The 13,182-nt window shown below is 39.6% G+C and overlaps 1 protein-coding gene across 4 annotated transcripts in view; it reads right to left on the bottom strand.

The window, feature by feature from the left end:
* The window catches only part of MED23 (mediator complex subunit 23), a 57,024-nt gene extending 51,184 nt beyond the window's left edge, over positions 1 to 5,840 (bottom strand). For 2 of the 4 annotated variants that reach the window (XM_020987064.2, XM_020987065.2), the window contains exons 1-4: positions 5,586 to 5,840; positions 3,764 to 3,795; positions 3,471 to 3,558; positions 41 to 165 (exon numbers count right to left, since the gene is read on the bottom strand). In XM_020987064.2, coding sequence (XP_020842723.1) covers positions 41 to 165; positions 3,471 to 3,558; positions 3,764 to 3,795; positions 5,586 to 5,633 — 293 coding nt within the window. In that variant the 5' untranslated portion in view covers positions 5,634 to 5,840. The remainder of the gene's footprint in view (positions 1 to 40; positions 166 to 3,470; positions 3,559 to 3,763; positions 3,796 to 5,585) is intronic. The other 2 variants (XM_020987066.1, XM_020987067.1) reach the window with 1 other exon arrangement.
* Positions 5,841 to 13,182: the final 7,342 nt, after the last annotated feature.

Raw genomic sequence — 13,182 nt, 5'->3', positions numbered from 1 at the left:
AAAGGCATCCTGGATTGTTCTTTCTTAATACTGGACAGACCTGGGTGGAAGAAGACCAGTTTCCACTGCCATTGCTAAGCAGTCATAGAGAAAAGATATTCTCTTAGGGCTATGCTGGCTATGAATGAACCGAACAATCCACTGGATGCACTGTTCGTGGGACTCCTGGAAAAGAATGCAAATGTTTACAGTTATAATTTGCTACTAGTTCATAAGCAACTGAAATACTCAGGTATAAGGATTAAAAAGATAAATTAATCGAAATAAAGCATGAGATAAAATTGCATATATCTTATTAAATGTTATTAAATGAATACATTGCTAGAAAATATTCTCATGGTCTGTGGGACTGTCTTCATCTAGTTTCTCTGTCGTAAATTAGCAAAGGAAAAGAAATACTTGGAGACCAGTAAGGCAAAGAGAAGTGTTATGCACATACCACTACTATCCTTTTTCTTTTCAAAATACCAGGATCTTTTTTGCAAGATGTGCTACTTTGAGGAATTCTTTGGGAGTTTATGTTAGGAACTTTAAAAAAGAAAGAGGTGAATAATTTTGAAGGATAATTGCTACTTGAAAGTAGGGCAAAAGACATGATAGCAGTCTGGCTAAACTTTCCCTAGTTATAATTCAAATACAGAAACAGATATTTTTATTACAGAAATGGACAGAGACAAGAGGAGGTTTTGTAGCTTCAACAATCTTCAGTTTTTGTGGCTGGTTTTTGTTAGACCTTTGTTTCCTAGCACTAAATACAGTGCTTGGCACAGAGCAAGTGCTTAACAGATGACTTACTGGATTAGAAGCTACCAGATGGTCCACGGCAGTAAGCACCTCCCCTTCAAATGAAATAATTTCCCTGAGTCTCATGTTTTTCCCCACCCAAAGAGGGACATATTCTTGTCTCTTCCATACATACACAATTTCTAGTTCCAGCTATGCCCAACAAATGGACCAGGTCGAATAGTTTTGTCTCAACTCTGTATTGGCAGAAGGGAGCATGTCACTGTGGGAATTGTGCATTTCAGTGGACTGTCTTGATAACAAGAGGATTCTTGACATTCCATCCCAAAGGCAGGCACCAGGATGTCCCTGCTCAATAGGTCTTCTGGGCCAGATCTTGTCCCATCCCCCAACCTTACATCTTCTATCTCAAGCCTGCCACTTGTTGGTGAGGTAACACACTACCCTTTAAAGATCAGATATCCCAGGGGGCACCGACCTAGGAATCAGGAGGACCTGAGCTCAAATCCTGCCTCAGACACTTGACATTTACTAGCTGTGTGACCCTGGGCAAGTCACTTAACCTGACTGCCTAGCCAAAAAAAAAATTAGATATCCCCTCCTGGCTTTAGCTTGGGAGGAAAGCAACTAGTTTTTTGGAGTCATGTTAAATTGTAGGAAGGGGAGATGTTTAGTTCTGACTTCCCTAGACCCTAGCGGAGGGATAATAGTAAATAAAAATATTTCTTCCTATCGCTCTAGCGTTACCTTCTTTTGTGGCGTACCATATGTACTGGTGTGTACAGGGTGTTCAGGGAGGATTAGCACTTTCGGTAACGCGTGCTTGCTGAACCATTTTCAGGGCTGCTCATCCACTTTTGGGGTCTATTTCACCCAATTCTCACCTGTAGCTCCAAGAAGCTGTAGCATACAGTGAACCATCTCGGCAGACAGGCTAAACTAATTTGAGGGTAACTGACAGGCCTCAAACCTCTAAGTGAGTTAGGGGAATGTTCACCCCAAGCATGTGACTTTCCCTAGTGGAACAGGTAGATGAGAACATGTATTTATTCCAATAGCCACGAAGGTGGCTGAAGCAGGAATCGTGGAGTGTTTAGAGACAAGAGAAGATGCCAAGGTCATCCACTGCATCCTGAGCCATCACCAGTTGTCTTGACTTTTGTCCTGCTACTGGACTTTGATGACTCAAGAAGAGAGAGTGAGGCTGACAACTCTGTGCAACTCCACCTCAATTAAATCCAATTCGCGCCCCAAGTCAAGACATAACCAGTGCTCATCAGTCCTCTTGGAAAATGAAGTATGGATAACAACTATACGCACTGCTCTCACAACCGTGGCATCAATCTGTTGCCCTCTGTAGTTGGTCCTGTCTGGGACGAAGAGCCTTCACTATGTGCTGGTTATACTTTTAACAAGAAAGTAGACAGGAAGAAGTTTGTTTGCCCCAGTTTTACAGATAAGGAACTTGAGGCACAAAGAGAACAAGTGGCTTGCCCAAGTTATTAGCCATTTGGAAGTATAAGAAATAAAGCTTAGGTTTGTCACTATTTCCCATATAATATTCTGTCTCACAATAAACTTTGCTAATTCTTGTTTTATTTTCTCTTTTTCATAAATACAATCCATGATCACTTCTAAGCTTTTATTGAGAGAAAATTAGTTAAATTTATACCCACACATATATAGCAGGGGAAGTCAGTGGCTAAGAAAGTAAGGTTTAGATGATCAGAGAATGTTAGAGTGACAAAGGGATATTAGAAATCATCTATTCCAGGTCTTAAAGTCTTAACTTTGTGTCATGAACCCCTTTGGCAGTCTGGTCAAGGCCACAGAACCCTCTTCTCCCAATAATGTTTTTAAACGCCTAAAAATAATTTAAATACATAAGTTTACAAAGAAAACCATATCAAAATTTTTTTTTCAAAAACAAGTTCACAGAGTCCAAGATAAGAAATCCTTATCTAGTCCAACCCTGTTATTTTACAGATGATAAAACTGAGGTTCAGAGAGGGGGCAAGTGATTCACCCAAGGTCACGAAGCTAATCCACGGCAAAGCTAGGAGTAGAAGTCAAGCCTCCTACCTTTAACATGGATATGATTCTACAGATAATCCAAAAAGAGCGAACTCCTGACTCTACTTCCATCAGTGTTCCTGTCTTCCCTTATTTCCCAACTGAAAGCATCTTTACTATCTTTTGTATTTCCAGGCACAAAAATTCTTACTTAGGGTACTGTTGAACTCCTGCTGTTTCTGAATGCAAGGGAATGAAAAGGATGCTTGGCTCATATGTTGAAAATTATAAACTGACTTTTTGGTCTTCCAAAGTTTTATAGGAAAGCTACTGTATGGATTCTGAAGACATTAAAATGTTGTTTAGTTTGACATAATGAATCTTACTCCTACCCACCACCACCAAAACATGGTTAAACACAGGAATAGGCTACAGAATCCCCATTTCTTGAATCTTTAAAAACAATACGGAAGGCTGCTTATATTACATCAATATAATGAAATGTATAGGAGTTTTAGTCCTGGTTTCCTTATCTAAACCAAGTAATTATATACATACTGTTTTCTCATCTGCCAGATGAAGTTTGAAAAGAAAATCCTTGTCCTAATGACCTCATAGGGCTTATAAGGATCAAATATGATTAGCATGTGTACAAATATTTTAAAATCACAATACTACATATAAGATGCTATTATTTAAACTTTAGTGCTCACCTGAGAAAGGCTACCCCAAAACTGTCTGAAAGCTCCCAAGCAGCTGATAAGTTTTGTTTTTTCATCTTCTGGTGTATCCATAAACATGCTAAAGAAAGAAAATACTGTTATCATCTGACACCAACTGCAACAAATGGTCACCATCATAATTAACAGCAGCCCCTACACAGGGCCTTCATTATCTACCAAATATGATGTTGATTAAAGTATATCCAGGGTGACATAAAACTAGAGAAGGAAAGAAAAAAAAAAGGATACTCCACAAAAGGATTTTTATCTTGCATATTACTTACCCTGGAAATGCTTCTTCTATGATTTCTGTTTTCTGTAAAATGAATAAGCAAAAACCTCCATCAAATTTTAAAGGATTTAAACATATTCCCAATTTGTCTGGGCTCTCATACTTTTATTTGTTGTGTGACCTTCAATAAACTACTTAACTTCTGTCAGTTTTAGTCAAATTGAACCTTTTTCAAAATAAAGGACTAAAATTAGCTTAGAGTGAATAAATAATCAACTGATCAACAAGATTTATTAAGCACCTATTGCATTAGGTGCCAAGTACCATGCATACAAAGAAATAAAAGAAACAGTCCCTGTTCTCAATTTGCTTACACTCTATCAGAGGAAATAGCCTGGTGACCTAAGGCAAGTCCCTTAAGCTTGGTGGGCCTCAGTTTCTTATCTACAAAATAAGAGACTTAGGGTTAGATGCCTCTAAAGTCCCTTCTCACCTTATGATCCTATGAATATATGAAAAATGTGCACAAACACAAGGTAATTTGGGGGATTAACACTAATAGCTGAAAGAACAGGCAAGGCCTTATGTAGAAGGTGGCACTTGAGGAGCTCTGAAGTGGCAGAGGGGAAGGAGACCATCTAAGGTATGAGGGAACCTGTAGTGTCTGAGATTGGTGGGCAGGCAAAGGATCTGCTTCCTCAGCCATGCTCCAGCATATGGTTTCTCCCACAAAGGAAAGACCTCATCTCTAAGTGTTCTGAGCAAAAGAAGTGAGCAAAAGCTCCCACTGAGGCTCAGAAATCTTGGCTCAGAGTGCCCTTGGCAGAAGGCTGCAACTGCACATGAACTGGCATGAAGGTAGATGATAGATGAAAGATCTTCCCCCAGGTCTTCTCGTCATCAGGCTGACCCCTCAGCTGATCACAGCATCAGTTGGAGCTGCCCCAACTTTTGTCCTGCAAAAAATTCTAAGTGAGCTCAATATGATGAGTCTACAGCTCATGGGATTTTGGATTGCATTAAGAAAGACCTAAGCTTTCCAATAAGAGGCGAAACACCCCACGAACTGTCCTCAAACTTCATATTTGGAGTACTGTGCTCAGTTCTAGACACAAAGAAACAGGTCTGACCCTGTCATCTCTCTACTCAACAAGCTCCTGGGGCTCCCAAGCAATTTGCCTCTTTGGTCTTCCACAGTTCTACGAGGAAGTTACTAGTTGGATTTTGAAAACATTAAAATGAGCTGCAGTTATTTAGTTTGGCATGATGAATCTTACTCCCACCTAGAGGTGTCGGATCAAACATAAAATATTTTGCTTGGCATGTTAAAGCCCTTCACAATCCTGCCCCTTTCCCTTTCCAATCTTCTTATACTCTGCTTCTCTCTGTGCATTCTACAGGTCAGAGACACTGGATTTCTTGCTGCTTCTAGCACAGGACAGTCTATCTCCAGACTCCGTGCCTTTGCCCTGGCTGTCCCCGTGCCTGGCGTGCTCTCCCTTCTCCTTTTGGCCTCCTCATTTTCTTCAAGACTCAGCTCAAATTCTACCTTCTGCAAGAATCCAGCGCATCCCCCCTCAGAGTTTCCCTTCTATTCGACCACGATAGCTTGCTTATGTCGTTTGCGGGTTGTCTGCCCCGTGAGATTGTGGGTCCCGTGACGGCCGGGCCTGGTTTTTCTTTTCTTTGTGTCCCCAGCGCTCAGCCCATGGCCCGGCACACAGCAGGCGTTTAATCAATGCTTTTGGAACGTCAGGACAGAAGCCCAGATTCTCCGGCTCTGCGCCAAAGCAAGGGAAGGAATCTCCCTCCTCCCCGCCCTTCCCACGGCGAGCTCGGACACTGCGGCCGGTCAGCACCGGCTCCGGACTCACCACGACCTCCTCGAAAATGCTCTGCAGCTGCGTCTCCATCTGCACCATGGCGGCGGCCGGGGCGGCGGGGCCGGGGCAGGGCCCGCAGCCCTCCTCCTCCTCTGATCGCGGCTCGGGCTCCGCGGCCGCCCAGGGACGCCCGGCTCGAACGTGGGCGCCGCGAGCTGGGTGCCGAACGCTGGGCGACGCCCCGCACAGCCAGGTACCCAGCGCGGCGCCCAGGGGACGCCCGGCTCGCTCCCTCCCGGAAACGCCGGGCGGACGCGCGAGCCAACGACAGGGCACTTCCGGAGGCTCCCGGCCAATCACGAACGAGGAGGCCCCGCCCCCGCCAGTCTCCTCCTTCCTAACCAGTTCGCCTGCTCTGCAGTCCCCCCTGTCTGGGCTCATTTAGGATCCTCCACCTCGACTCCCACCTTCAGTCTCTCACTGAATAGTTTCCATTCTGTTTTAGGCAGTGGGAAAGTGTTTGCCCATTTCTTTATGTCCCCAGCGCTTAGCTTAGTGTCTGGCATATAGTAGGCGCGTAGTGAACACTTTCTGTTCTTTCATGGCTTGTCATGCACCTTTGTGTAATGTTAATTTTGAAAATGAATTTTATCTTTTTTTTTTTTAATTGACACTTGGCAGCAAGGTGGCACAGCGGATACAGCATACAGCGTAGGGCCTAGAGGCAGGAAGACTTAAATTCAAAATTGGCCCCAAACGCTTACTAGTTCTGTGACCCTGGGCAAGCCACTTAACCACTGTCTGCCTCAGTTTCCTCATCTGTAAAATGAGGATGATAATAACAGCACCTACCTCCCAAGGTTGTTGTGTGAAATGAGATAATAATTGTAAAACGCTTAGCACAGTACCTTGAACATAATAAGCATTATACAGTTATATATTATCTAACAATTATATTTCATGCATATTTGTCATTAAAATATAAATGTTATATATCAATTGTGTATATATGTATATGTGAGTGCTTGTGTGTATACACACACACACACACACACAAAATCACAGTTCCTTTTGAAAATATAACCTTTCCCCCTGTCATCCAAAGAGCTATACTGTGCAAAAATTAATATCTGTTTTGGATATGTTGAGTGCGAAATGCAAATTGGAGAGATATCCAATAGGCAGTTTATGGTAAAGGACTGGACCTCAGGAGAAGAGTGCCAGATAAGCAGGTAGGTGGGAAAGAATGAGGAAAAAGAACAGTCCCAAAGAAATGAGCCTGAACATCCACATGCCTGGCTTTGTTTGTAACATTCTCATTCCCATTCTCCCACCTCTGTAATGAAGGGAGCTTTGGATTTTGATATTCTATAAGAAGGCCATCGCGTAGAGAGAGAGTAGGGTGTTTCAGAAAACAAGAAGCATTTATTATATGCCTACTGCATGCAGGGAGCACATTTAGAAGTATCACTTCCTGAAAGAAGAGGGTATGCTGGGTTGGAGTCATAGCTTTCTTTTGAAAAGCGGGAAGGGGAGGGAGGAGGGCAATGGTCTTAACTAGATCTGTCTTGTTACTCTTTATAAATTTGATTACCATCCTTAATACATTTACCAGATAAGACATGCTTTCCTAAAAGAAAGAGATGAGAATTAAGATAAAGGATTTTAGTGAAGGGCATTGTTTTTGCCAAGAAAAAGTCCTCATCGAGTTTCCTTCCTTAAGGTAAATCTGGAAAGAACTTTAAACTATGGGGATACTTTTTCTTAATATTTTCAGTTCAATTAAAAAGAAGGTTAATATGTTTCTACAATTTTTACCTTACAATAGTTTCAGAATGTATCCCTGCCTGTTTGGATAGAAAGAGATCTGGAGGAAAGATTTCCACATGTTTCTAAGACATTTTGTTTTCCTGGGTCTGATTGTGTCCCATGCCCTTTCTGGTGGTGTATACTATGTATCTCTCTTTATTAATAGGAAACGCTACCTGTGCCTGTTATGATGTTACCATTGCTTTCTGCCACAGTCACAGTGATGTAAAGCAGACCTGGGTTCAAATCACAACTTTGAGAGACTCTAGGCAAACCCCTTAACTTCTCAGTGGGCCCAGGCGACTCTCTAACACCATAAATTGAAAAACAAGTGCAGATATGTATCGGTACAGAGCTGTTGCCCCCTCCCACTGACCCTGAAACCAAAATGGAATTATGTAAATTATTCAAAGAACATATCTTGAGTATTTCCTTTACTATATCTAAAATATTTAAATAGAGAAATGAAGAATCTAAGAGAGATAAATTAGAATTATTGCATATTCCCCTAAAAATAGTAATAAAAATTAGTTTTCTTCTTTAAAAAATATTTCCCTCACCCTCCCACTCAAAGAGCTATCCCTTTTAAAGGAAAGAGGCAAAAAATAAAGTAGCTCAGCAAAACACATCAACCATATCAGAAAGTAAATGCAGTATTATACACTTATAGTCCCAAATTTCTGCAATGAAGGGAAGGATTTCTCCATTCTTATTCATGGCCAAACTTGGTCATTATATTTACACACTATTCACTTTCCTTTTATTGTTTTTTCCATTTACATGGTTGTGGTCACTGTGCATATTTTTACCTGGTTCTGTTTACTTTGCATCAGTACATGGGATTTTTTCTTTGTCTCTCTGAATTCTTCATATTCATCACTGCTTATAGAATAATAATATTCTTTTACATTCATTTATTGCAATATGTTTAACCCATTTATTCCCATTTGATGGGCACCTACTTTGTTCCCAATCCTTTGCTACCATATAAAGGTTTTGCTATAGACTATTTTGGTATAAAGGTCACCATCCTTTCTGTCTGACTTTTTAGCTGGAGCAGTGGAACCTCTGGGTCAAAGGGAATGGTCATTTCAACCACTTTTTTTTGTTAGCATAATTCCAAATTGCCAACAAACATTTATTTGTTAAGCACCTATTTATGTAGAAGGCACTGGAAATACAAATGACAAAACTGAAAAGTTATCCCTGCATTCAAAGAGCTTAGGTTCAACTTGACTCCATACATGCAAACAGATAAGCATATACAGGATGATTTATTTATGTACATGATGATTTAAGGCAGAAAGCAGTAAAAAATAGATGGGAAGGATTTCTCTTGGGGTTTGGCACATCAAATTGAACCCTGAAATAGTGCAGGGAAGAAAGGAGAAAGTACATACCAGGCATGAGGATAGCCTAAGGTGGAAGATGGAAGATTTAGGGCAATGCTCTGAGTTTGAGAAATAGGGAGTGGATTTGTTTAGCTGTAATGGAGACTATGTGAAGGCACCTATGTGAATTCAGTCTGTAAAGGTAGACTAGAGATCCTGAAAGGCTTTAAAAGTGAAGTTAAAGTTAGTACCTGATCCTAGAGGCAATAGGGAGTCTCTAAACATTTTTCAATGGAGGAATGCTATGGTTAGACATGTTTTAAGAAGATACTTTTTGTAGATGTGTAGATTGTGATGAATTGAAGATGGGTGATACTGCAAGCCAAGATCCCAAATAGAAGGCTATTGTAGTAGTTCAGACTAGAGATGATGAATGTCTGAACTTGAATGGTAGCCATGAAGATGTAAAAAGTAAATGGTAGGACCTATGAATTTTTAACCTGTGTAAACAGAAGGGTGATAAGTGTCTCAACAGAAATAGGAAGGTTTGGAGAAAATATAATAATTTCTGTTTGGGATGTGCTGAGTTTTTGAAATGCCAGTGGGACAGAACCAATAGGCAGTTTGTGGTAAGAAACTAGAAGCAAGGCGAAAAGGGCTAGAGAGGCAGCTAGATAATACAGTTGAGAGAATACTGGGTCCTAAATCAGGAAGATCCTAGTTGAAATCTGGCCTCAGATACTTCCTAGCTGTGTGACCCTAGGCAAGTTACTTAACCTCCGCCTGCCTCAGTTTTCTTAACAATAAAATGAGACCATAATAGCATCTACCTCCCAGGGTTGTTGTTAAGATCAAATAAGATAAAATTTTTAAGTATTTAGCAGAATGTCTGGCACATAGCAGACCCCCAATAAATGTTTGTTCCCTTCCCTTATAGATATAAATATAATCATCTCTGTAAAGGTAATGATAAGTGCATGGGTGCAAATGAGATTGATCACTGAGAGAGGGTATCTAGAAAGGAAAGAAGAGGTTCTGAAATAGAATCTTGAAAGACACCCCTCCCCACCTCCTCCCCACCTCTGCCCATGGCTAGAAGTTTGGATGTCACTTAGCCAAGAAGACAGAGGATTAGGTATATTGAAAGAATCCATAGATTATCTCCAGACCTAAAATCACACCAACAAAATAGCAAATGTGCAAAGTGAAGCAATAAAAAGAATAATCAGAACTCATTACATAGTTACACGCTAACAAAACTGGTTTTGTCCTGGAAAGGAGTGGGGGTTGGGGCTAATAGAATAAATCTAATCCTTCTGTACCCTTCAAATACCTGAAGAGAGCTATTCTATCCTCCCTAAACCTTCTCTAAGTGCCACAACCCCAGTTCCTTCACTTGTTCGGTTATTTCAGTTGTGTCTGACTCTTCATGACCCCTTCGGGGTTTTCTTGGCAAAGATACTGGAGTGGTTTGCCATTTGCTTCTTCAGTTCATTTTACAGATGAGGAACTAAGGCAAATAGGCCATTTGGGACATAGAAGTTATTTCTTTGTGAATTATCAAATTAATCCTTCTTTATTAGTAGTGAGTCAATAGAAACAAGGTTGACCAAAATACTGTTTTTATAATATGACAATCTTTTCACATCACTATCATTTCCCAATAATTCCTTTCCTACTCTACTATCTTTTGAAACAAATGAAAACAAACAAACAAAAAAATCACCACTTTGACCATGTCTGAAAATTCAGTACTCTGCATTTTTCTGGCTTATCTGAGGCATTAAAAAAATTAAATGTATAGACAGGAGGAGAATCAGATCATGAAAACACAATCTGGTATCACAACCAATTCTGTTAATGTTTTTTTTGCAACCAAGTAGAGTGAATTTATAATCTTACAATTGGGTTCAGAAGACAAAGAATAAAATAGAGTAAGCATAAAGTTACAATAGTGGTAGAGGGAAATAGAACATTAAGTGAATGATGATGAATGGTTAGTAGGTCATAGTGACTTGAACTGTGATTGCAACATTTTCAGAGCAAGTACTGCAATTTAAACAAAGTGCTTTCTATTGTTCTGAACAGGGACAGTATTCTTTTCTACAGTACCTATACACAAGGCTTTTTTTTTCCTTTTGAGTAATGATGTCAACCTCATAAGAAACACCACAAAATAGGAGAGGCCTACGGTTCTAATTCCATGTATCCTATATGTGAATCAGTTGAAAGAAATGGAAAGGTCAAGCATAGTGAAGAGAAGATTTAAGGTGAACACAACCTCTGTCTTCAAATATTTGAAGGACTATCATATGGAAGAGGGATTAGATTGTTTTCCTTGGTTCCACAGGTCAGAATTGGGACCAATGAATGTAAATTACTTAGAGCTGTCCAAAATAGAATGGGCTGCCTTGGAAAGTAGTGGATTCACCCACCCTAAAGGTCTTTTGCAGAGACCAGATTACCACTTATAGGGGATGTTGTAGTGTAGGTTCCTATTCAAGTATGGGTTGAACTACACAACCTCTAAAATCCCTTCCAAATCTGAAATTAATTGAGTGCTGAAGAAATCATCAAATGATTTGGGGTTATTTTTAATATCATGAAACGTATAATCTTTACTACTGTAATGTGCACAAACTACCACTGTGTGTCATTGTTGCCACACAGATAAAATAAACCCTGGGAAGGAAGACTGAAAGACTAGAATTTTGTGTTGATGAATAACATTTAGATTTTGATGTATATTTATCTTACTTTATCATAATAAAAGTCCTAGCTAAAGGTAACTAGTGAGTAGAAAATACATATCGATTTACAAAAACTGCTGATAGAATATCATAGAAATCCTTTTGTTTAGAATTAACAACTGAATCTATTAAAGACATATTTAATGAAGCATAATTTGTGATCAAAACTTTTTCTGCATTGGGCAGAGAACAAGTTGAGTCTTTGATTTTGGCTTCGCCAAAGAGCAAAAGACAGAATTGGATAATTTGCCTACAGTATTTATGCCCCAAATGAGGACACTAGCTCCTTCCAGTTCATTGTAGCTCTCTGCAGGGTGTAGGTTATATCTTAAACAATCAACCTGCAGAGTACGTTATCAAGAAGACTGAACACATTTGTGATTATGGTAAGCAAGAGCCCTGTTTGTATTCTCTCATTTGAGCTATATTGTAAATTAATCAGACTCTCTCAGCATACCAGAATAACATATTGTTCAGCTGTACCCATCTCCCTGCTTCTGGAACATCGTGTGAAATTGGTGTTTCCTTTCATTAGTCCAATCCAATCCAATTAAACAAATGCTAATTAAATATGTACTATTTGCCAAGTGGTGCTCTAGGTGCTGCTTGAGATAAAAAAGAAGCATAAGGATATTGTTCTTTTACTGAAAGAACTTACAACCTTGCTGCAAACAGACTGGGCAACTGGGGCTATGCCTCACATCACCAATTTAGAGAACAGCCCTTCCACAGCATAGAGGGGGAAATCCCCAGACTTTAGCAACTAGTTAGCATGAATAATTGGTTAAAGTTGGAAGCCACCTGATGATATGAGGTAAGATCCTTTCCTGCCTCACCCTGATCCTGACAAGTCCCAGGTGGTGGTCTAACTATCCAGAGCCCGATGATGTCTCTATCTAACCACTAGAAGTGTCAGGGGCTCTGTCTAACCACTGGAGGCAGGGTTGTATCCCTTTACCCCTATTCTACAATTAAGGATGCACTCCACATTGCTTTCCCTGGGTGTGCTTTTTGGTCTTTGTGACTGGTACAACGATTACAATTGTGACCTCTGACTCCTAATTTTGTCAGGGAAATGAGAATTGCACATAGTTAAGGGCCAGAATGTTCAATAAAAAAAAATTAAGCATCATAGGGGTTCTGTTTGGTAGAAATAAAGGGGAGCCAGAGCTTTTTTGAGATAGCTTCTTAGATGACATGACAATTGAGATAGGTTTCAAAGAAGTATAGGTTTCAGTTATAAGGAAAAATATGAAAAGGACATTCTAGGTTGATAGAAGAGTCTTAAACTTTTCCCACTCATGACCCCTTGTTGCCTGATTAATTTTCATACAACCCCACATATGTAGGCATATAAAATAGGAATACTAATAAAAAATTTACTGATAATAAATCATAAATAAATTTATTTTAAAACAATTCTGTAATATACATATAATTTTACCATTTATTAAAGCTGAAAGCAAATTTGCATACTAATGAGATGGATGTGCTTATTATTTTTATATAAAAAATTAAATCTTGGGAATATCTGAGCATCTTCAATGTTTTTCAGAGTTGATTGATATTTTAATTTTATAATCGTCAATGCTGAGACTACTACTTTGTATAAATATGTAGTGCAAAATGGCAGAGGTATGGTTAGGGCCCTTTCAGAAATTGTTGGAAATTCTGTCATAATCCCAAACCAAAATTCTTTTAATAATTTTTAGGAAACTCAAGTTTTAAACCTGTGTCACTTGATAACTTGGCAAATTC

This window comes from Phascolarctos cinereus, unplaced genomic scaffold, assembly GCF_003287225.1.
Source record: "Phascolarctos cinereus isolate Bilbo 61053 unplaced genomic scaffold, phaCin_HiC Scaffold_5;HRSCAF=322, whole genome shotgun sequence".
NCBI classification, from domain to species: Eukaryota; Metazoa; Chordata; class Mammalia; order Diprotodontia; family Phascolarctidae; genus Phascolarctos; species Phascolarctos cinereus.
The sequence above is the reverse complement of the archived record's forward strand: the minus strand, read 5'-3'. Positions and strand labels throughout refer to the sequence as shown.